Source organism: Haliotis rufescens, unplaced genomic scaffold, assembly GCF_023055435.1.
Source record: "Haliotis rufescens isolate VD_foot unplaced genomic scaffold, xgHalRufe1.0.p SCAF_17, whole genome shotgun sequence".
NCBI lineage: Eukaryota > Metazoa > Mollusca > Gastropoda > Lepetellida > Haliotidae > Haliotis > Haliotis rufescens.
This window is the reverse complement of record NW_025963857.1, coordinates 2,095,650-2,119,831: the sequence shown is the minus strand read 5'-3', so window position 1 is coordinate 2,119,831 and position 24,182 is coordinate 2,095,650. Positions and strand designations below refer to the sequence as shown.

The window sequence follows — 24,182 nt, the reverse complement described above, 5'->3', positions numbered from 1 at the left end:
TTATGTAATCGGTTCCTATCATCAGTGTCAAATAAAACCGATTGTCGGATTAACGAGACTTGACTGTATATGAAAACACGGGTTTATTTCTTAAATAATACCATTGCTTTTAGTAATCTAATGTAATAAACTTAGAAATCAAATGCCCTCAAGACTTGACGGAGCTGATATTTCTGAATGATGTTGGTCTGTTGTTTTACGCCGCACTCAGCAATATTCCAACTATATGACGGCGGTCTGTAAAAATTCGAGTCTGGACTAGACAATCCAGTGATTGACATCATGAGCATCGATCAGTGCAATTGGGATCGTTGACATGTATCAACTAAGTTAGCGAGCCTGACCACCCGATCCCATTGGTCGCCTTTTAGGAGAAGTATAATCGCCTTTTACTTCTGAATGAGATACGTGATACATAGAAGAATCAGGCCATGAAACGAACCTGTAATATCATTGAACATTTTAATATTGTACCTCATAATAAGGCGTCAACTCCACACCCTAAAGCGTGCTTAAAGCGCTACGTTAATACCCCGGTCATTGGAATAGTGCGCACTCCAATTTCATTCTCCCTCCCTAGGGACCATACAACCCAAGCTGCCATATACCTTGGTGTTCTGTTTGAATGGTGCTTGACCATACAACCCAAGCTGCCATATACCTTGGTGTTCTGTTTGAGTGTTGCTTGACCATACAATTCAAGCTGCTATGTACCTTGGTGTTCTGTTTGAGTGATGCTGGACCATACCACCCAAGCTGCCATGTACCTTGGTGTTCTGTTTGAGTGGTGCTGGACCATACAACCCAAGCTGCCATATACCTTGGTGTTCTGTTTGAGTGGTGCTGGACCATACAACCCAAGCTGCCATATACCTTGGTGTTCTCAGTGGTGCTGGACCATACAACCCAAGCTGCCATATACCTTGGTGTTCTGTTTGAGTGTTGCTGGACCATACAACCCAAGCTGCCATATTCCTTGTTGTTCTGTTTGAATGGTGCTGGACCATACAACCCAAGCTGCCATGTACCTTGGTGTTCTGTTTGAGTGGTGCTGGATCCTGTGCTGGATAAAGGTTCGGTCACTGTTTGAAGACGTGCAATTTCTTTCTTTGGCAGGAACCGACGATATTTTTATTTCAAAACTGACTTAAAGCTACAAAACCATATCCATAATCTAAAGAACACTCCACAAAACATGCAGAGTCCACTGTGCCGACTAAACTATAAGCTTCTGTCTGACTCACCATCAGAAAGTGATGATACCAGGTGTTCCAGAAATGGGAGCGTATCCTGCCCGACCGGTGGCCCCCGTCACATACACATGCAAAGGCAAGGCATTTAATTCAGGACATCCAGCATTTCTTTCTTTGAAAAACCTCAAAGTGGTAAAGGTCTCAGACCTGCATGACTTCAATAGAGCTTCATTCCGACATTAAACTGACACGCCCTGATATTACTGAAATATTGTTCACTGCGGCGTTAAACGAAATCTCATGAATTCACTCATTCAGGACTAGGGGTCACAGTTGTCTAAGGCGCCCGATTTTGTTCTGCATACAGTTGCATCAAGGCCTGCAAGAATCCTTCGTTTGTGGGTTGGAATCTCAGATCTGCCCTGATAATACTTCTTGGTTTGTCAGCACCATACGCAAGCTCGTTGGTTTCCAAAGTCACCTGAATCACTTACACAAGTCATCCTTACCATCATAATTGCGTATCCTGAATCCCGATCCCAGGCTCCTGTAACGCTTATCTCAAGAGCCGGCTCAAGAGGAGATCAGGTGGCCAGGCTCCGTGGCGTGTGATCAAGGTCTCGCGTCACACCTTGATACTCATGCTGTCGATCACTGGCCCAGACTCGATTGATGGATCGATCACGTGATACAGCTGGACTATAGCAGACTGTAGCGCAGAGCAACATTCACTCACTGCGTGATATCAGAAATAGTTTTGAACACTCATATAGGTAATTTACAATGGTATAATTCTTTAAATTGATTTTAAAATGAACAATAATATATCTCAAAAGTTAAGAAAGTCATTTAGCTAAAAAACAGTATTTATAGGAAGTCATCGAGTCATACTAAAAGGCTGGAAGATCGAAAGCAACATGTGACCTAGCTTCCTCTCTTTGAAATTCCCTTTCTGCATATGTCAACAGCACAACGTCTGCATTAAACGTATCAATTAAAAAGAAATGTTGTGTACTGCTCTGCTTTATTTACACGGCCTCTCGACGTCTCCCGTTAATACATCGCATTTTATAACTGCAACAGATGTCGTCGTACATCTTTGCATGGACTCACCACAGCAATAGAAATAATATCACTTTGTAGAAACGTAGCCAGAAGATCTAAATTTAGGAGAACATTTTACACCAGAGGTACAGTTTCCCTCTACACCGCCGTGGACGACCGAACTGGCCTCAGACCACAATGATTTGCTATCTACAGCGACGTGACGGCCCACCATAATGAATACTGACGACAATACTTTGTTGACTATCTCTTATAAAGGCCTGCAAAACCTTCTTGGTGTCGTTCAAAACTATGCTGATAGGTGGCAGCTAAAATATAATGTAAGCAGGAGGAAACCAGCTGATCTAAATCTAGGAGGATATTTTACACCGAGGTTACAGTTTCCCTCTACACCGCCGTGGACGACCGAACTGCAAGGTAGGTGTATGTTTGCTGGGAAACTCGGAGATGAATATTTCATGCCCCGAAGGCCGTGTATTGATTTCTGAATTTCTTGGGTAAGGGAGTTCCTGACAAACAGTCCCGTAGGGTACACGTGCTGCTTTCTATCAGGAATTCCCTGGTTTGTGATTTCAAAGTTTCAATTATTTCGTGTGCTCACTTTCGTTATTAAACTGGGTCATTCTAGTGCGCTATTCACTGTTCAGAATAAAACTCGACATCCGAGTGTTCATGGAAATGTATATATATTGTCATGAAGTGCTTGTTAATGAAAACTTTACACGCTGCTGTAATAAGATTGTAATTAACCTGATTGTGTTCTGTATTTGTTCTTGGTTGCCAACCCGGACATTGGGCACTATATTCGCCTATTTTCCTTCCGGGTAAAACGGGTGGGGGCGTAACTGTGGTCTGAGGCCAACTGCAAGGTAGGTGTGTGTTTGCTGGGAAACTCGGAGATGAGTATATCATACCCCCGAAGGACGTGTATTCATTTCTGTATTTCTTGGGTCAGGAAGTACCTTCTTAACAGTCTCGTAGGGTACACGTGCTGCCTTCTATCAGGAATTCCCTGTTTTGTGATTTCAAAGTTTCAATCATTTCGCGTGTTTGCACTTTCGTTATGAACTGGGTCATTCTAGCGCGCTATTCACTGTTCAGATTAAAACTCGACATCCGAGTGTTCATGGAAATGTATATATATGTGCATGAAATGCTTGTTAATGAAAACTTAACACACTCTTGTAATAAGACTGTAATTAACCTGATTGTGTTCTGTATTTGTTCCTGGTTGCCAACCCGGAAGTTAGATATTTATACCCTACTTTCGTTATGATAATGATATCGTGTTCTGGCGTTCTCAGTTCTCCCTTTAGCAAGATATGTTTGATTGAAAAGTCTTTTAACGAATCCGAGCTGTTATCGTTGACGTGGTGTATGCATCGAGTCAACACAGTTCATACCACACTTAGACTTTGGACACTTGGTCTTGTCGCCTCAGCCGATGAATGTTCTGCACAATCTATATCTCCATGTAGAGAGTTCGGTAGTATCTGGACATCGGCAGTAATCAGACACTCATCAAACATTTGTTTGTAGCTGAAAAGGTAAACTGCCAATACACAAAATTAACACGCATGCATAATCCTCTTTCTGCAAACTCCATTTAAAAATACGTGTGCTGGAGGAAACTGTCAAAACAAACGGTTCAGTATCAGCTTTCCTACTGCCACGCCATCCTACATTATCACTGATTAAATACAACCAAAAGTTCTATAGTAACGTTATATTTCTTTTAATAACGAAGCCTTCCACACCACCCCTCAAAAAAAAATTAAATAACATGAAATGAAATCTATATATTTGCACATATGGTGACAAATAATTATATTTATTTGTCTATATACAACCTATTCATATATCAGAGTAGATTTTCTTTCTTTTTTTAAATGTAAATAGGTGTAATTATTTGTATTCATTTTTTCGGATTTTTTTCATATCTGTAAAAGGAGTTCTATTTATTTAAATATATTTGATATATTTTACAATAATAATCAAAAAGCGGTAGTTGTAGCGAAAAGTATAAACCAAAAGTGCCAAAGGAATATCATAAAGGCCTTCCCTCAATTATGTGTTTTTGTCTGTTTGTTGTTTAACGCTCACTCAGCAATATTACAGCTATATCACGGCGGTCTGTAAATAATCGAGTCTCGACCAGACAATCCAGTGATTGATATCACGAGCATCGATCCACGCAATTGGGATACGATGACATGTATCAAACCAAGTCAGCGAGCCTGACCACCTGATCCTGTTAGTTGCCTTTTACGACAAGCATGGGTTTCTGAAGACTTATTCTACCCCGGATCTTCACGGGTTTCAATTATATCTGAAGAGGATAAACTATGTCAATTGGTCATACAAGTCCGACATTATAGTGTTAGTCATGTGTCATTTACATAAATATATATGTACTAGTATCCATAACGCATAGATTACTATCATAAAGTTACATTTTACATTGATATTAGCTGCCTAAACAGGATTATATTGTAGCATATGTATACTGTGTCCGCGATATAGCTGGAACACTACTCGTTATTGTAAACTTAAGTACTTGTATCTTTTCTTCTTTCAATCGGTATCATATTTTGTACGTGAGACCGCTTCCATTTATTGCCTTGTAGATTTTTTAACCCGAGAACAGGTTCTGTAGGAACACAGTGAAGATCGTGATGCTAGAATTAGCGGATACACACAGACATGGTGTAGACGCGGAGGAGCGTCCACCACCAAATTAGTTCCAGATATTGCTGGCGCATTCGTCGGTCGGGTACCAAAGCAGTTGGCCAAGTTTTTTTACCAGTGTTTAGGGACAACAAACTAATAACTGCATTTTATACCCAACCGGAGACGGTGGTCCTTTATTGTTTTTTCCAAGAACGTATTGAGATTATGCAGGGCGCAGAGTTGATGGCGATAATCTGTGATGTTAGTTCTACGTTTTTAATATAAAAACGGCTTGCTGTGAGTGACATCAGACAATCTATTTTAGAAATCGTTCACATTTATTGTGTACATTATCTGTTAGATCGATGTACCTGAAAAAGAATATTAAAAGACTGTGGTGTCCGACTACTGCCTTTCTGCTGTCCGGGAACAGCCGATCGTGTCCGAGTACAGCCGACCGTGTCCGGGTACTACCAACCGTGTCCGGGTACAGCCGACCGTCTCCGGCTACTACCGACCGTGTCCGGGTACAGCCGATCGGGTCCGGGTACAGCAGACCGTGTCCGGGTACTACCGACCGTGTCCGGGTACAGCCGACCGTGTCCGAGTACTACCGACCGTTTCCGGGTACAGCTGACCGTGTCCGGGTACTACCGACCGTGTCCGGGTACAGCTGACCGTGTCCGAGTACTACCGACCGTTTCCGGGTACAGCTGACCGTATCTGGGTACAACCGACCGTGTCAGGGTACAGTCGACCGTGTCCGGGTACAGCCGACCGTGTACGGGTACTGCCGACCCTGTCCGGGTACAGCCGACCGTGTCCGGGTACAGCCGACCGGATCCGGGTACAGCCGACCGTGTCCAGGTACTACCGACCGTGTCCGGGTACTACCGACCGTGTCCGGGTACAGCCGACCGGATCCGGGTACAGCCGACCGTGTTCGGGTACTACCGACCGGGTACGGGTACAGCCGACCGTGTCCGGGTACAGTCGACCGGGTCCGGGTACTGCCGACCGGGTCCGGGTACTACCGAAGCTACCGTCAAGATAGTGGTATCCAGGTTCAGCCTGAACAAGACGTTCTTTGCCTGTTGGTCAATTCTGAAACCACCAGCAAGTGGTATCTCCCTTGGTATCAGCGATTTCCCAATAAGTTCTGACAATAAGTTAGTGAGCAATGATTGTTATGTGCCCGGAACCCAATGGTGATTCCGGGATGCAGTAAGGTGACAAAGTGGATTGGGTGGTCAGACTAAGTGTCTGGGTTGACTGCATGTCATCGTGTCCAGACGACGTAGGGCATTGCTCATACGGGTCTCCTGGATACAGTTCGAATATTTTGCTGACTGACGTTGAAAAAGAAATAACAAAAGCATGTTTCTGCTATTTTTTTGCTATTTTCGATACTGATGGGGAACCAATAAGCATGCAGATAATACAATAATACAATGTCATGGCAGGAGGCATTATATACGTTTTGTGTGTTCACTTTAGTCAAATAAATCAAACAGTTTATGTTAGTAGAGTTATTTATTTATCTGTATTTATATTTTTCAAAAGCAAAGAAGTGAAACTCACGAGCATGGTTACGGTATCAGGACAAATCTGGGATTGTAGGTGGATGGGATATAGTCATATATTGCTATCGCTGGCGTTAAAAAAAAACACAAGCGTGTTTGAAAAGGAGTGCTTTCAATTAATATTTTCTTACTTATTTTGGATACCGCTAGGAAACCAATCACAATGCAGGATTATTTAATGTCATGGTGGTATATATTCCTTTCCTGTGTTCACTTTAGCCAATTAACTCGAACAGTTATACTGACAGTGCGTATGGTTATTAGGGTTATTTATTTATCTGGACACAAAAGGATAATCATACAAATGTTTATTTGAGCCAAACAAGGCTAAGAAACAGTATAAGTAATATATTGTGATCTGAGCAATCAGTAAGTGAGTGAGTTGGGATTAACGCCCCTTTGAACTATATTTCATTTGTTTCACGAAATATCAGTTTGATATGGGAGAAAAGCCTGTATGTTTTAGACGTGTGCCACTTTGACTAGATCCACGATCACGGGTGTGTTGCGGGAATACCGAGGAACAAAATTAGGGACATTCTGGGATTCCTACGATCGTAGGTACTGCAAAGCCTAATGGATGCAATTCTGCACGGCGAATTGCAGCGCCTAACACGACCAGCCACCCGTTTTCCCTTTAACAATCAAGTTTGAATTGTGGATATCATCATACCTAGTCGACTTTAGATTGGGTAATCATGATTCTCATTTTCTCCATAGGAAACCTATTTCCTACATGTCAAAACATCGAAGTTTTTTCATTTACGATTGTTTTCATAATTAACCGATTGACTCGGTCAATGAACTGGTCGGTATTTTCAGGATTGAAATGTCCATAGTTTTTTTTTAGATAGCCATGTGTTATGCACGGGGTGTAGTGATGAGGAATTCAATGCTTCTTGTCCTCTTTCAGATGGCGACCTCTCAGAAACTCACTGAACATTACTTAACCTGTGTCATATGCTCTGATGTCTTCACTAATCCCTGTACACTTGTGTGTAACCACACCTTCTGTCGGAAATGTATCGTCAACTACACCAAGACCAGACCAGAAGCCATCAGGGCCAAGTCCCTCCTCTGTCCATTCTGCAACAAGATGACGAAAGTGTCCGCCCCTGAGAGACCAGTGGAGGAGTGGGCAGATGACGTCAAACCAAGCTTTGTCATCCAGGGACTCTTGGACTCATTTGGTCCAGGATCTAAAGGTAGACACGTGTAAAATACTTGCGTATCATATGATCGTATGATACTATTTCACATATGTCATAGAGTTTCTGTAGGCGCTTTATTTGACAACACAACCAAACATATTGACTAAATAGCACCCAAGAAATATGAGTTGTTAGCAGCTAAGATATTATCTATATCTAGTTACTTTGTACAATCAGTCATTGGTACATCAGTGTATTGTATGTTAAACACTAATAACGTATAACCTCATCTTTCAGATACAACCAACTGCAGCTATTGTATTCAAGAAGGGGAGACAACTCCTGCCTCTGTTTGGTGCTATGTGTGTGATGATGCACTGTGTGGAAGATGCATCAGAGTTCACAATCGCATCCCATCTTCTCGTCATCATGACGTCACTGTCCTTTCTCGGGAGGTCAAGGTCAAACGAAGACGAACGGTCATGTGTAAAGAACACACGGATGAAAGCATCAAGTTGTTGTGTAAAGATTGCAAGAAAGCAGTTTGTCAAACCTGTTGTACAATCTACCACAGGAAATGTGAGTCTGTTGTCAGCTTGGGAGTGGAGATACGGGCAATGAAAGCAGTACTGACGCGGGCGACGGGCAATTTGTCACGGAGAAAAGACGAAATCAGCAAAGAGATTGAGACAAAGAAGTCAAAGCTGGAGGACGAAACTTGTCGATTTAAACAAATGGAATCAGATATTAACTCTGCAACGGTTAAAGCGATAGAACGGATTAAACTCCGGGAAAAGGATCTTCTTGATCAACTGAAAAAGATGTCAGACGAACACCTTGGACAACTGAAAGCAGACATTAAGTCAGGTGATATGTCAGTACAGATGTACCAACAACAGGCTGAGCTGATAGACCAGACCCTACAATCGGAGTGTGACATGGATGTGTATGAGATGTATCAGGGTTGTGAGGCGGGTGATGCAGACGCAGAACTGAAGAAAAGAGGAAGAATAGCCAGGGTCACATTCAGACAGGACACGGACAAGCTGAGTAAATCTCTGGACGATCTACAGCTGGGTGAGATAGACGTCCTGTATGAGAGTGAGCTGGACCTGACGGCTACTCCTGTGTTACAGGACACCATTAGCGTGCTGGATCTGAAGGCTACTCCTGTGTTACAGGACACCATTAACGTCAAAGTAGCAGGCGACAAATCTGACGTAACGCCACGTGATGTGACAGAGATGGTTGTTAATGGTATTGACACGGTTGTAGTCACAGATCATTTTAACCGCAGTGTGGAGTCCTTCTACACCAGGAACAATCAACAAGGTCACAGTAAGCTCCTGCTTCGTGGATTTCCCTGGGGTATTACGAAGTTGACACACAACCAGGTGGCCGTTACTGTCTGGAACATCAATCAGATTGTAACAGTAGAAGTCAACCCTGACCTGATGTTGCTGTCAACCATCACAACCAGCAAAGAGTACTTTGGCATTACGTCCCTGACACCATCAACACTAGCAGCTAGTTCCCGGTTTCCTCCCTGTGTTGATATCCTGGATATGACAGGAAACGTGCTGAGGTCAATCAGTCCACTCCACAAAGGTAACAACATCTTACAATATCCCAACTTTCTCTGTACCACGAGGACAGGAAACATCCTGGTGTCTGACGGTGGAACCAAGTGTGTCGTGTGTCTGACCCCCGAGGGAGATGTGGTGTTCACCTACAGCCCGACAGGAGACAAAGCACTGAAGTCTCCCTATGGTATCACAAGTACCAGCACAGGTGGCATCCTGGTGACAGACTACTCTCTAAACAGAGTCATCCATCTGACGGAGTCAGGACAGTTTGTAAAACATCTACTGACATCCAAAGATGGTATTCAGAGCCCACATGGAATATATGTTGATGTGAGAGGGCGGGTGTATGTTTGTCTTAACAAGGGTGCAATACAGAGGTTCTATTGGAGCAACTGAACATGGGATGTAAGGATTCAAGAACCTCTGTCAACGTGCTTCGAGAACACTGATGAGCTGCTCCAACTACAAGTCAGCAAGGATGGTGTGTGTGTGTGCGCGCGCGCGCGTGCGTGCGTGCGTGCGTGCGTGCGTGTGTGTGTGTGTATGTATGTATATATATATATATATATGTGTGTGTGTGTGTGTATATGTGTGTGTGAACGTGTGTATATATATATATATATATATGTGTGTGTGTGTATGTGTGAATATATATCTATGGAGGCATACAGTTTTATACATGAATAAGTAACAGTACTTAACATTCTCTAGAAACATGTTCTTCAAAAACGTGTGGATATGTTTTCTCCTATAAGCAAAGACATAACACAATGTTTCTATATCCGCGTACTACTCTCGTACACGCCTCAGGCGGCAGGTTGAGGACACAGGTTCTCTGGCGTTTTGAATTTAATTTGACTATTGTTTATTCCGTTTTTGTTAATAGCCGATGACGTCACAACGAACTAAACTGATAAGGTGATTATAAGACCTGGGTTCGATTCACCAAATGGTCGGAATGCGTAAAGCCATTTCATCGTTCCATGTCATGTATTACTATGATCAGTCAATAACAAGGCTGAACCAAATGTGACGCGCTGCAGAGAAGCCCTTCTGTACGCTGTTGATTAGTAGTATATGCGCTGCGTCACCTTTATCATTGGTACAGCTCTATTCTTGTGATTTAACCCATGTTTGTTTCTCTGTTATTATTTCCCTATAAACTAACGACAAATGTAACGATTGACACAACAGACTAGTGATTTGGGATTCAAATATTAAATATAAATAATACACGTAACACCGATCTACATTAACGGGTCTAAATAGCCCTGATCTAATGGGTTCCTTGCATTAGTGTCAAAAAAAGCCGATTGTCCGATTAACGAGACTTGAATGTATATGAAAACACGTGTTTATTTCTTAAATAATACTATTGCTTTTAGTAATTTAATGTAATAAACTTAGAAATCAAATGCCCTCAAGACTTGACGGAGCTGATATTTCTGAATGATGTTGGCCTGTTGTTTTACGCCGCACTCAGCAATATTCCAGCGATATGACGGCGGTCTGTAAATAATCAAGTCTGGACTAGCCAATCCAGTGATTGACATCATGAGCATCGATCCGTGCAATCGGGATCGATGACATGTATCAACCAAGTGAGCGAGCCTGACCACCCGATCCCGTTAGTCGCCTTTTACCACAAGTATAATTGCCTTTTACTTCTGAATGAGGTACGGGATATATAGAAGAATCAGGCCATGAAACGACCATGTAATATCATTGAATATTTTAATATTGTACATCATAATAAGACGTCAACTCCACACCCTAAAGCGTGCTTAAAGCGCTACATTATTACCCCGGTCAACAGAATATTGCGCACTCCAGTTTCATTCTCCCTCCCTTTGAGTGGTACTAGACCATACAACCCATTCATTCTCTGCTAGGGGCGGTCGGGTAGCCTAGTGGTTAAAGCGTTTGCTCGTCACGCCGAAGACCCGGGTTCGATTCCCGACATGGGTACAATGTGTGAAGCCCATTTCTGGTGTCCTGCGCCGTGATATTGCTGGAATATTGCTAAAAGCGGCGTAGAAACCATACTCACTCACTCACTCATTCTCCGCTCCCTTTGAGTGATACTGGATGTTTTGCTGGATAAAGTTCGGTCACAGTTTGAAGACCTGCAATTTGTTTCAAAACTGATTTAAAGCTACAAAACCATATCCATAATCAAAAGACCACTCTACAAAACATGCAGAGTCCACTGTGCCGACTACACTATAAGCATGTGTCTGAGTCACTATCAGAAAGTGATGATACCAGGTGTTCCGGAAATGGGAGCGTATCCTGCCCCACCGGTGGCCCTCGTCACATACACATGCAAAGGCGAGGCATTTATTTCAGGACATCCAGCATGTACAGCTATCATTTTCTTTCTTTGAAAAACATCAAAGTGGTAAACGTCTAAGACCTGCATGACTTCAACAGAGCTTCACTCCGACATTAAACTGACACGCCCTGATATTACTGAAATATTGTTCAAAGCGGCGTTAAACGAAATCTCATTTATTCACTCATTCAGGACTAGGGGTCACAGTTGTCTAAGGCGCCCGATTTTGTTCTGCATACATTTGCATCAAGGCCTGCCAGAATCCTTCATTTGTGGGTTGGAATCTCAGTTCTGCCCTGATAATATTTCTTGGTTTGTCAGCACCATACGCAAGCTCGTTGGTTTCCAAAGTGACCTGAATCACTTACTCAAGACATCCTTACCATCATAATTGCGTATCCTGAATCCCGATCCCAGGTTCCTGTAATGCTTATCTCAAGAGCCGGCTCAAAAGGAGATTAGGTAGCCAGGCACCGTGACGTGTGATCAAGGCCTCACGTCACACCTTGATACTCATGCTGTCGATCACTGGTCCAGACTCGATTGATGGATCGAGCACGTGATACAGCTGGACTATAGCAGACTAGCGCAGAACAACATTCACTCACTGCGTGGTATGAGAAATATTTTTGAACACTCATATAGGTAATTTAAAATGATATAATTCTTTAAATTGATTTTAAAATGAACAATATTATATCACAAAAGTTAAGAAAGTCATTCAAATAACGCCGCACAGAGTGCAAAACACAATTCATCACCATTCTACCATGACGATTTCCGTGGCGATACCAAATGCAGGGAGTTGTGTGCCATCGGATGAATCCCGTGTTTTTTCAGGAAGACGGCTATGTGGAGTCCGGCAACAAACAAGCACTTACATTTTAAGAAAATTGTGTGATTTGCGGGTGCTACCTGTAGTTACAGTAGTTGGTTTGTTGTTTAACGCCGCACTCAGCTATATGACGGCGGTCTGTATATAATCGGGTCTGAACCAGACAATCCAGTGATTGACATCATTGACGTATATATCATATCATATAGATTTCGCAGTAACCACTATCAACAATGGTCACAGGTAGTTATCAGCCGAAACACACACCGGCCTTGAACTTGGGATCAAATCATGGGAAGCTGGTGTCAACACCATGTACAGATTGTGGATAAAAAATGCAACATAATACAATGACTAATCTTTCATTTAGGCTATTAGAAGTCACTCTAAAACCTTGGTACAGGTTGAACAGCCAATTTACATTGGGCACTATATTCTCCTATTTTCCTTCCGGGTAAAACGGGTGGGGGCGTAACTGTGGTCTGAGGCCAACTGCAAGGTAGGTGTGTGTTTGCTGGGAAACTCGGAGATGAGTATGTCATACCCCCGAAGGCCGTGTATTGATTTCTGTATTTCTTGGGTCAGTGAGTACCTTCTTAACAGTCTCGTAGGGTACACGTGCTGCTTTCTATCAGGAATTCCCTGTTTTGTGATTTCAAAGTTTCAATCATTTCGCGTGTTTGTACTTTCGTTATGAACTGTGTCATTCCATCGCGCTATTCATTGTTCAGATTACAACACAATATCCGAGTGTTCATGGAAATGTATATATATAGTCATGAAATGCTTTTTTGTGAAAACTTTACGTACTGTTGTAATTACACTGTAATTAACCTGATTGTGTTCTGTATTTGTTCTTCGTTGCCAACCCGGAAGTTAGATACATATGCCCTACTTTCGTTGTGATAATGATATCGAGTGCTGGCGTTCACAGCTCTCTCTTTAGCAAGTCATACTGGTTAAAATCCTTTTAAAATTTCCCAAGATATGTTTAATAAAAAGTCGTTTAACGAATCCGAGTTGTTATCGTTGACGTGGTTTACGCATGGAGTAAACACAGTTCATTCCACACTTGGACTTTGGACACTTGGTCTTGTCGCCTTAGCCCATGAATGTTTTGCACAATCTATATCTCTATGTAGAGAGTTCGGTAGTATCTGGACATCGGCAGTAATCGGCCACTCAGCAAACATGTGTTTGTAGCTAAAAAGGTAAACTGCCAATACACAAAATTAACACGCATGCATAATCCTCTTTCTGCAAACTACATTTAAAAATACGTCTGGTGGTGGTAACTCTCAAAACAAACCGTCCAGTATCAGCTTTCCTACTTCACTGCCTAGCTAACCTACATTATCACTGGTTACATAAAAGCGGCGTAAAACCATACTCACTCACTCACTACATCATCACTGGTTACATGCAACCAAATGTTCTATAGTAGCGTTATAAAAAAATCAAATAACTAAGCATTCAACACCACCACTCAAAAATAATTCAATAATATGAAATGAAATCTATATATTTGCACATATGGTGACAAATAATTTTATTTAGATGTCTACATACAACCTATTTATATATCAAAGTAGATTTTCGTTTTTTTAAATGTAAATAGGTGTAATTATTTGTATTTTTTCGGGTTTTTTTCTTATATCTGAAAAAGCAGTTCTATTTATTTAATTATACTGATATATTTTACAATAAGCGTAAGCGGGGGTAATCCTCGTAGAACCTTGAAAATCAAAAAGCGGCAGTTGTAGCGAAAAGTATAAAACCAAAAGAGCCAAAGGAATATCACAAAGGTCTTCCCTCAATTATATCTGAAGAAGCGGATAAACTATCCCAATTGGCCATACAAGTCCGACATTATTGTGTTAGTCATGTGTCATTTATATAAATACACATGTAGTTGTATTTATAATGCATAGATAACTATCATAAAGTTGTTGGACCCGTGAGATCCGGGTTAGAATAGGTCTTCAGCAACCCATGCTTGCCGTAAAAGGCGACTATGCTTGTCGCAAGAGGCGACTAACGGGACCGGGTGGTCAGGCTCGCTGACTTGGTTGATGCATGTCATCGTATCCCAATTGCGTGGATTGATGCTCATGATGTCACTCGATTATTTACAGACCGTCGTCATATAGCTGGAATATTGCTGAGTGCGACGTTAAACAACAAACAAACAACGTATCATAAAGTTGCATCTTACATTGATATAAGCTGCCTAAACAGGATTATATTTTAGAATATGTATACTGTGTCCGAGATATAGTTGGAACACTACTCGTCATTGTAAACTTAAGTACTTGTATATTTTCTTTCTGTGAATAGGAATAACATTATTGTACGTGAGACCACTTCCATTTATGGCCTTGAAGATGTTGTTTTAACCCGAGAACAGGTTCTGTAGGAACACAGTGAAGATCGTGATGCTAGAATTAGCGGATACACACAGACATGGTGTAGATGCGGAGGAGCGTCCACCACCAAATTAGTTCCAGATATTGCTGGTGCATTCGTCGGTCGGGTACCAAAGTTTGGGGACAACAAACTAATAACTGCATTTTATACCCATGGTGGCCCTACTAGAGGCAATGGTGCTGAGCTGGACGGGTTTTATTGTGTCGACAGAGAGGCATATTGTTCAAAAACGCATTGAGGGTCTGCATGACGCAGGGTTGATGGAAATAATATGTGGTGTTAATTCTACTTTTTTATATAGAATTAGACTTACGTCTTGCTGTGAGTCACATCATATAATCTTTTTTTTAGAAATCGTTCAAGTTGATTGTTTACTTCATCTGTTCGATCGATGTACCTGTCGGTGCGAACAACGTTAAAATAAGCGTCTGACCAGTTATTTATGATAAGACTTCTTAAAAATGAAGTATATGTTTCAAAGTTTATATTTCATTCTAGTCTGTTTCCATGCATTTTGAAAAAGAATATTAAAGACCAGGAAGTGTCCGACTACAGCCTCTCTGCTGTCCGGGTACAGCCGACCGTGTCCGGGTACTACCGACCGTGTCCGGGTACAGCCGACCGTGTCCGGGTACAGCCGATCGTGTCCGGGTACAGCAGACCGTGTCCGGGTACAGCCGACGGTATCCGGGTACAGCCGACCGTGTCCGATTACTACCGACCGTGTCCGGGTACAGCTGACGGTGTCCGGGTACAGCCGACCGTGTCCGGGTAATACCGACCGTGTCAGGGTCCAGCCGACCGGGTGCGGGTACTGCCGATCGTGTCCGGGTACAGCCGACCGTGTCAGGGTACTGCCGACCGTGTCCGGGTACAGCCGACCGGGTCCGGGTACTACCGAAGCTGTCGTCAAGATAGTGGTATCCAGGTTCAGCCTGAACAAGACGTTCTTTGCCTGTTGTCAATTCTGAAACCAGCAGCAAGTGGTATCTCCCTTGGTATCAGCGATTTCCCAATCAGTTCTGACAATAAGTTAGTGAGCAATGATTGTTATGTGCCCGGAACCCAATTGTGATTCCGGGATGCAGTAAGGTGACAAAGTGGGTTGAGTGGTCAGACTAAATGTCTGGGTTGACTGCATGGCATCGTGTCCAGACGACGTAGGGCATTGCTCATACGGGTCTCCTGGATACAGTTCGAATATTTTGCTGACTGACGTTGAAAAAGAAACAACAAAACCGTGTTTCGAATTATTTTCTTGCTATTTTCGATACTGCTGGGGAACCAATAAGCTACCGATAATACAATAATACAATGTCATGGCAGAAGGCATTATATACGTTTTGTGTGTTCGCTTTAGTCAAATAAATCAAACAGTTTATGTTAGTAGAGTTATTTATTTATCTGTATTTATATTTTTCAAAAGCAAAGAAGCGAAACTCACGAGCATGGTTACAGTATCAGGACAAATCTGGGATTGTAGGTGGATGGGATATAGTCTTATTTTGCTGTCGCTGGCGTTAAAGAAACAACACACAATTTCAATTAATATTTTGTTACTTATTTTGGATACCGCTAGGAAACCAATCACAATGCAGGATTTTCCAATGTCATGGTGGTATATATTCCTTTCGTGTGTTCACTTTAGCCAATTAACTCGAACAGTTATACTGACAGTGCGTATGGTTATTAGGGTTATTTATTTATCTGTACACAAAAGGATAATCATACGAATTTTTATTTGAGCCAAACAAGGCTAAGAAACAGAATAAGTAATATATTGTGATCTGAGCAATCAGTAAGTGAGTGAGTTGGGATTAACGCCCCTTTGAACTATATTTCAGTTGTTTCACGAAATGTCAGTTTGATATGGGAGAAAAGCCTGTATGTTTTAGAGGTGTACCACTTTGACTAAATCCACGATCACGGGTGTGTTGCGGGAATACCGAGGAACATAATGAGGGCCATTCTGGGATTCCTACGATCGTAGGTACTGCAAAGCCTAATGGATGCAATTCGGCATGGCGAATTGCAGCGCCTAACACGACCAGCCACCCGTTTTCCCTTTAACAATCAAGTTTGAATTGTGGATATCATCATACCTAGTCGACTTTAGATTGGGTAATCATGATTCTCATTTTCTCCATAGGAAACCTATTTCCTACATGTCAAAACATCGAAGGTTTTTCATTTACGATTGTTTTCATAATTCACCGATTGACTCGGTCAATGAACTGGTCGGTATTTTCAGGATTGAAATGTCCATAGTTTATTTTGAGATAGCCATGTGTTATGCACGGGATGTAGTGATGAGGAATTCAATGCTTCTTGTCCTCTTTCAGATGGCGACCTCTCAGAAACTCACTGAACATTACTTAACCTGTGTCATATGCTCTGATGTCTTCACTAATCCCTGTACACTTGTGTGTAACCACACCTTCTGTCGGAAATGTATCGTCAACTACACCAAGACCAGACCAGAAGCCATCAGTGCCAAGTCCCTCCTCTGTCCATTCTGCAGCAAGATGACGAAAGTGTCTGCCCCTGAGAGACCAGTGGAGGAGTGGGCGGATGACGTCAAACTCTTGGACTCATTTGGTCCAGGATCTAAAGGTAGACACGTGTAAAATACTTGCGTATCATATGATCGTATGATACTGTTTCACATATGTCATACAGTTTCTGAAGGCGCTTTATTTGACAACACAAACAAACATATTGACTAAATAGCACCCAAGAAATATGAGTTGTTTGTTGGAAGCTAAGATTTCAATTATTGACTATTAATTATTGATTATTAAACAGTATTCAGGAATTCCAAGCACCATAGAAATATTAGTTTTTGGCAGCTATGATTTCAAATATTATTTGTAGGTAGTAACTTTGTACAATCAGTCATTAGTACATCAGTGTATTGCGTGTTAAACACTCTTAACGTATAACCTCATCTTTCAGATACAACCAACTGCAGCTATTGTATTGAAGAAGGGGAGACAACTCCTGCCTCTGTTTGGTGCTATGTGTGTGATGATGCACTGTGTGGAAGATTCATCAGAGTTCACAATCGCATCCCATCTTCTCGTCATCATGACGTCACTGACCTTTCTGGGGAGGTCAAGGTCAAACGAAGACGAACAGTCATGTGTAAAGAACACACGGATGAAAGCATCAAGTTGTTGTGTAAAGATTGCAAGAACGCAGTTTGTCAAACCTGTTGTGCAATCTACCACAGGAAATGTGAGTCTGTTGTCAGCTTGGGAGTGGAGATACGGGCAATGAAAGCAGTACTGACGCGGGCAACAGGCAATCTGTCACGGAGAAAAGACGAAATCAGCAAAGAGATTGAGACAAAGCTGGAGGACGAAACTTGTCGATTTAAACAAATGGAATCAGATATCAACTCTGCAACGGTTAAAGCGATAGAACGAATTAAACTCCGAGAAAAGGATCTTCTTTGTCAACTGAAAGAGATGTCAGACAAACACATCGGACAACTGAAAGCAGACATTAAGTCAGGTGAGATGTCAGTACAAATGTACCAACAACAGGCTGAGCTGATAGACCAGACCCTACAATCGGAGTGTGACATGGATGTGTATGAGATGTATCAGGGATGTGAGGCGGGTGATGCAGACGCAGATCTGAAGAAGAGAGGAAGAATAGCCAGGGTCACATTCAGACAGGACACGGACCTGAGTAAATCTCTGGACGATCTACAGCTGGGTGAGATAGACGTCATGTATGAGAGTGAGCTGGACCTGACGGCTACTCCTGTCTTACAGGACACCATAAACGTCAAAGTAGCAGGCGAAGAATCTGACGTAACGCCACGTGATGTGACAGAGATGGTTGTTAATGGTATTGACACGGTTGTAGTCACAGATAATTCTAACCGCAGTGTGAAGTCCTTCTACACCAGGAACAATCAACAAGGTCACAGTAAGCTCCTGTTTGGTGGATATCTCTGGGGTCTGACAAAGTTGACACACAACCAGGTGGCTGTCGCTGTCTGGAACATCAAACAGATTGTAACAGTAAAAGTCAACCCTGACCTGGTGCTGCTGTCAACCATCACAACCCGCAAAGAGTACTGGGGCATAACGTCCCTGACACCATCAATACTAGCAGCTAGTTCCCAGTCTCCTCCCTGTGTTGATATCCCTGATATGGCGGGAAACGTGCTGAGGTCAATCAGTCCATACCACAAAGGTAACAACATCTTACAATATCCCAACTTCCTCTGTACCACGAGGACAGGAAACATCCTGGTGTCTGACTGGGGAACCAAGCGTGTCGCGTGTCTGACCCCCGAGGGAGATGTGGTGTTCACCTACAGCCCTACAGGAGACACAACACTGAAGACTCCCCAGGGTATCACAAGTACCAGCACAGGTGACATCCTGGTGACAGACATCTCTCTACACAGAGTCATCCATCTGACGGAGTCAGGACAGTTTGTAAAACATCTACTGACATCCCACGACGGTATCCAGTACCCACGTGGAATATATGTTGATGTGAGAGGGCGGGTGTATGTTTGTCTTGACAAGGGTGTCATACAGACGTTCTTGTGTAGCAACTGAAGATGGGACGTAAGGATCCAAGCACCTCTGTCAACGTGCTTCGAGAACACTGATGAACTGCTGCAACTACAAGTCAGCAAGAATGTGTGTGTGTGTGTGTGTGTGTGTGTGCGCGCGCGCGTGCGTGTGTGTGTGTGCGTGTGTGTGTATATATATATATATATGTGTGTGTGTGTGTATATGTGTGTGTGCACGTAAATATATATGTGTGTGTGTGTATATATATATATGTGTGTGTGTATATGTGTATATATATATGTGGGTGTATGTGTGTATATATATGTGTGTGTGTGCACGTGTATATATATATTTATGTGTGTGTGTGTATATATATATATATGTGTGTGTGCACATGTGAGTATATATATATATGTGTGTGTGTGTGTGTGTGCGTGTGTGTGTGTGCGCGCGATAGGTGGACTTGTAAATATAAAACGTGATCGCCTGAGAATTATCAGTCTCAAGTATCTGCCGAAACAGATTCCACTGTGCATAAATAACTCAAAATTCACTCTTATCTATGGAGGCATACAGTTTTATACATGAATAAGTAACAGTACTTAACATTCTTTAGATACATGGACTTCAAAAACGTGTGGATATGTTTTCTCCTATAAGCAAAGACATATCACAATGTTTCTATATCCGCGTACTACTCTCGTACACGTCTCAGCCGGCAGGTTGAAGACACAGCTTCTCTGGCGTTTTGAATTTAATTTGACTATTGTTTATTCCGTTTTTGTTCATAGCCGATGACGTCACAACGAAGTAAAGTGATAAGGTGATTATAAGACCTGGGTTCGATTCACAAAATGGGCGGATAATGTAAAGCCATTTCATCGTTCCATGCCATGTATAACTAAAATAGTACTAACAGCAGTGAAAATATTTGCTCACTCGCTCCATAATCATATTTTCAATGACACTGTACATTTTGCTTGTTCCTAGAAATATATATTTCTTTTTAAAGAAGTAGTTCTAATTTAACAGTCAAAACGACCCGTCTTCATTCATTAATGCGCTACTAACCGTGACGTCACTGCTTTGTGTATTAGCAGGTTCTCCCACGTGATACCTATCGGTCAATAACAAGGCTGAACCAAATGTGACTGGCGCTGCAGAGAAGCCCTTCTGTCAGTGTTCGAAATACCTGCCTCCCCGACCGTCCGAGACGTGTTGATTTCAACTCGGGCTGCCAGATTTTCAAATCCCCCTGCCCGACGGTCGGGTTATATTTCATATGTAAAAATATTCTAAATATTTCCCGATGATAAGCATAATTTACATGATGTATTCTAGGATATTAAATACAAATCTGACCTAAAAAGTGTTTGCTATTTCTTTTCTTGCATTACTTCATGTTCAATGAATTCGATTTAAAGTTTTAATTAAATTATCCTGAGAAACATATGATTATAGTGGGCAGGCAGGTTTTGGTCAGGGCTGGCAAGTATTTCAGCTAGCCAGTCCTGTGGTCTGGCTGAAAATTTTGGGAGTTTCATACCCTGCTTCTGTACACTATTAATTGGTAGTATATGCGCTGCGTCACCTTTATCATTGGTACAGCTCTATTCTTGTGAATTAACCCATGTTTGTTTCTCTGTTATTATTTCCCTATGTACTAACGAGGAATGTAAAGTTTGACACAACACACAAGTGCGTTGGGATTCAAATATTAAATAATACACGTAACACCGATCTACATTAAGGGGTCTAAAAAGAAGTTATGAAATCGGTTCCTATCATCAGTGTCAAATAAAACCGATTGTCGGATTAACGAGACTTGACTGTATATGAAAACACGGGTTTATTTCTTAAATAATACTATTCCTTTTAGTAATCTAATGTAATAAACTTAGAAATCAAATGCCCTCAAGACTTGACGGAGCTGATATTTCTGAATGATGTTGGTCTGTTGTTTTACGCCGCACTCAGCAATATTCCAACTATATGACGGCGGTCTGTAAAAATTCGAGTCTGGACTAGACAATCCAGTGATTGACATCATGAGCATCGATCAGTGCAATTGGGATCGATGACATGTATCAACTAAGTTAGCGAGCCTGACCACCCGATCCCGTTAGTCGCCTTTTACGACAAGTATAATCGCCTTTTACTTCTGAATGCGGTACGTGATACATAGAAGAATCAGGCCATGAAACGAACCTGTAATATCATTGAATATTTTAATATTGTACATCATAATAAGGCGCCAACTCCACACCCTAAAGCGTGCTTAAAGCGCTACATTACTACCCCGGTCAATGGAATAGTGCGCACTCAAATTTCATTCTCCCTCCCACTGGACCATACAACCCAAGCTGCCATATACCTTGGTGTTCTGTTTAAGTGGTGCTGGACCATACAACCCTAGTTGCCATATACCTTGGTGTTCTGTTTGAGTGGTGCTGGACCAACAACCCAAGCTGCCATATACCTTGGTGTTCTGTTTGAGTGGTGCTGGACCATACAACCCAAGCTGCCATGTACCTTGGTGTTCTGTTTGAGTGGTGCTGGACCATACAACCCTAGTTGCCATATACCTTGGTGTTCTGTTTGAGTGTTGCTTGACCATACAATCCAAGCTGCCATATACCTTGGTGTTCTGTTTGAGTGTGCTGGACCATACAACCCAAGCTGCCATATACCTTGGTGTTCTGTTTGAGTGGTGCTGGACCATACAATCCAAGCTGCCATATACCTTGGTGTTTGAGTGGTGCTGGACCATACAACCCAAGCTGCCATATACCTTGGTGTTCTGTTTGAGTGGTGCTGGACCATACAACCCAAGCTGCCATATACCTTAGTGTTCTGTTTGAGTGGTGCTGGACCATACAACCCTAGTTGCCATATACCTCGGTGTTCTGTTTGAGTGGTGCTGGACCATACAACCCAAGCTGCCATATACCTTGGTGTTCTGTTTGAGTGGTGCTGGACCATACAACCCAAGCTGCCATATACCTTGGTGTTCTGTTTGAGTGGTGCTGAACCATACAACCCAAGCTGCCATGTACCTTGGTGTTCTGTTTGAGTGGTGCTGGACCATACAACCCAAGCTGCCATATACCTTGGTGTTCTGTTTGAGTGGTGCTGGACCATACAATCCAAGCTGCCATATACCTTGGTGTTTGAGTGGTGCTGGACCATACAACCCAAGCTGCCATATACCTTGGTGTTCTGTTTGAGTGGTGCTGGACCATACAACCCAAGCTGCCATATACCTTAGTGTTCTGTTTGAGTGGTGCTGGACCATACAACCCTAGTTGCCATATACCTCGGTGTTCTGTTTGAGTGGTGCTTGACCATACAACCCAAGCTGCCATATACCTTGGTGTTCTGTTTGAGTGGTGCTGGACCATACAACCCAAGCTGCCATATACCTTGGTGTTCTGTTTGATTGGTGCTGGACCATACAACCCAAGCTGCCATGTATCTTGGTGTTCTGTTTGAGTGGTGCTGGACCATACAACCCAAGCTGACATATACCTTGGTGTTTGAGTGGTGCTGGACCATACAACCCAAGCTGCCATATACCTTGGTGTTCTGTTTGAGTGGTGCTAGACCATACAACCCAACCTGGCATGTACCTTAGTGTTCTGTTTGAGTGGTGGTGGACCATACAACCCAAGCTGCCATTTACCTTGGTGTTCTGTTTGAGTGGTGCTGAACCATACAACCCAAGCTGCCATGTACCTTGGTGTTCTGTTTGAGTGGTGCTGGACCATACAACCCAAGCTGACATATACCTTGGTGTTCTGTTTGAGTGGTGCTGGACCATACAATCCAAGCTGACATGTACCTTGGTGTTCTGTTTGAGTGGTGCTGGACAAACAACCCAAGCTGCCATATACCTTGGTGTTCTGTTTGAGTGGTGCTGGACCATACAACCTGAGCTGCCATATACCTTGGTGTTCTGTTTGAGTGGTGCTGGACCATACAACCCAAGCTGCCATATACCTTGGTGTTCTGTTTGAGTGGTGCTGGACCATACAACCCAAGCTGCCATATACCTTGGTGTTCTGTTTGAGTGGTGCTGGACCATACAACCCAAGCTGCCATGTACCTTGGTGTTCTGTGTTGTGCTGGACCATACAACCCAAGCTGCCATATACCTTGGTGTTCTGTTTGAGTGGTGCTGGACCATACAACCCAAGCTGCCATATACCTTGGTGTCTGTTCGAGTGGTGCTGGACCATACAACCCAAGCTGCCATGTACCTTGGTGTTCTGTTTGAGTGGTGCTGGACCAAACAACCCAAGCTGACATATACCTTGGTGTTCTGTTTGAGTGGTGCTGAACCAAACAACCCAAGCTGACATGTACCTTGGTGTTCTGTTTGAGTGGTGCTGGACCATACAACCCAAGCTGCCATATACCTCGGTGTTCTGTTTGAGTGGTGCTGGACCATACAACCCAAGCTACCATACACCTTGGTGTTCTGTGTTGTGCTGGACCATACAACCTGAGCTGCCATATACCTTGGTGTTCTGTTTGAGTGGTGGTGGACCATACAACCCAAGCTGCCATGTACCTTGGTGTTCTGTTTGAGTGGTGCTGGACCATACAACCCAAGCTGCCATGTACCTTGGTGTTCTGTTTGAGTGGTGCTGGACCATACAACCCAAGCTGCCATATACCTTGGTGTTCTGTTTGAGTGGTGCTGGACCATACAACCCAAGCTGCCATATACCTTGGTGTTCTGTTTGAGTGGTGCTGGACCATACAACCCAAGCTGACATGTACCTTGGTGTTCT

General features: G+C 42.7%; 2 protein-coding genes across 2 annotated transcripts; both read left to right on the top strand.

Moving 5' to 3' along the window:
* Positions 1-2,299: 2,299 nt before the first annotated feature.
* LOC124148496 (tripartite motif-containing protein 2-like) lies at positions 2,300-10,689 on the top strand. The gene is made up of 3 exons (XM_048397400.1): positions 2,300-2,675; positions 7,425-7,716; positions 7,960-10,689. The coding sequence occupies exons 2-3, from the start codon at positions 7,425-7,427 to the stop codon at positions 9,642-9,644; spliced, it is 1,977 nt and encodes a 658-aa protein (XP_048253357.1). The 5' UTR covers positions 2,300-2,675; the 3' UTR covers positions 9,645-10,689.
* A 2,042-nt stretch (positions 10,690-12,731) lies between these two features.
* LOC124149056 lies at positions 12,732-19,534 on the top strand. The gene is made up of 3 exons (XM_048397403.1): positions 12,732-12,917; positions 17,188-17,458; positions 17,801-19,534. Exons 2-3 carry the CDS (start codon positions 17,188-17,190, stop codon positions 19,426-19,428), a joined length of 1,899 nt encoding a protein of 632 aa, XP_048253360.1. The 5' UTR covers positions 12,732-12,917; the 3' UTR covers positions 19,429-19,534.
* The last annotated feature ends 4,648 nt before the right edge of the window (positions 19,535-24,182 follow it).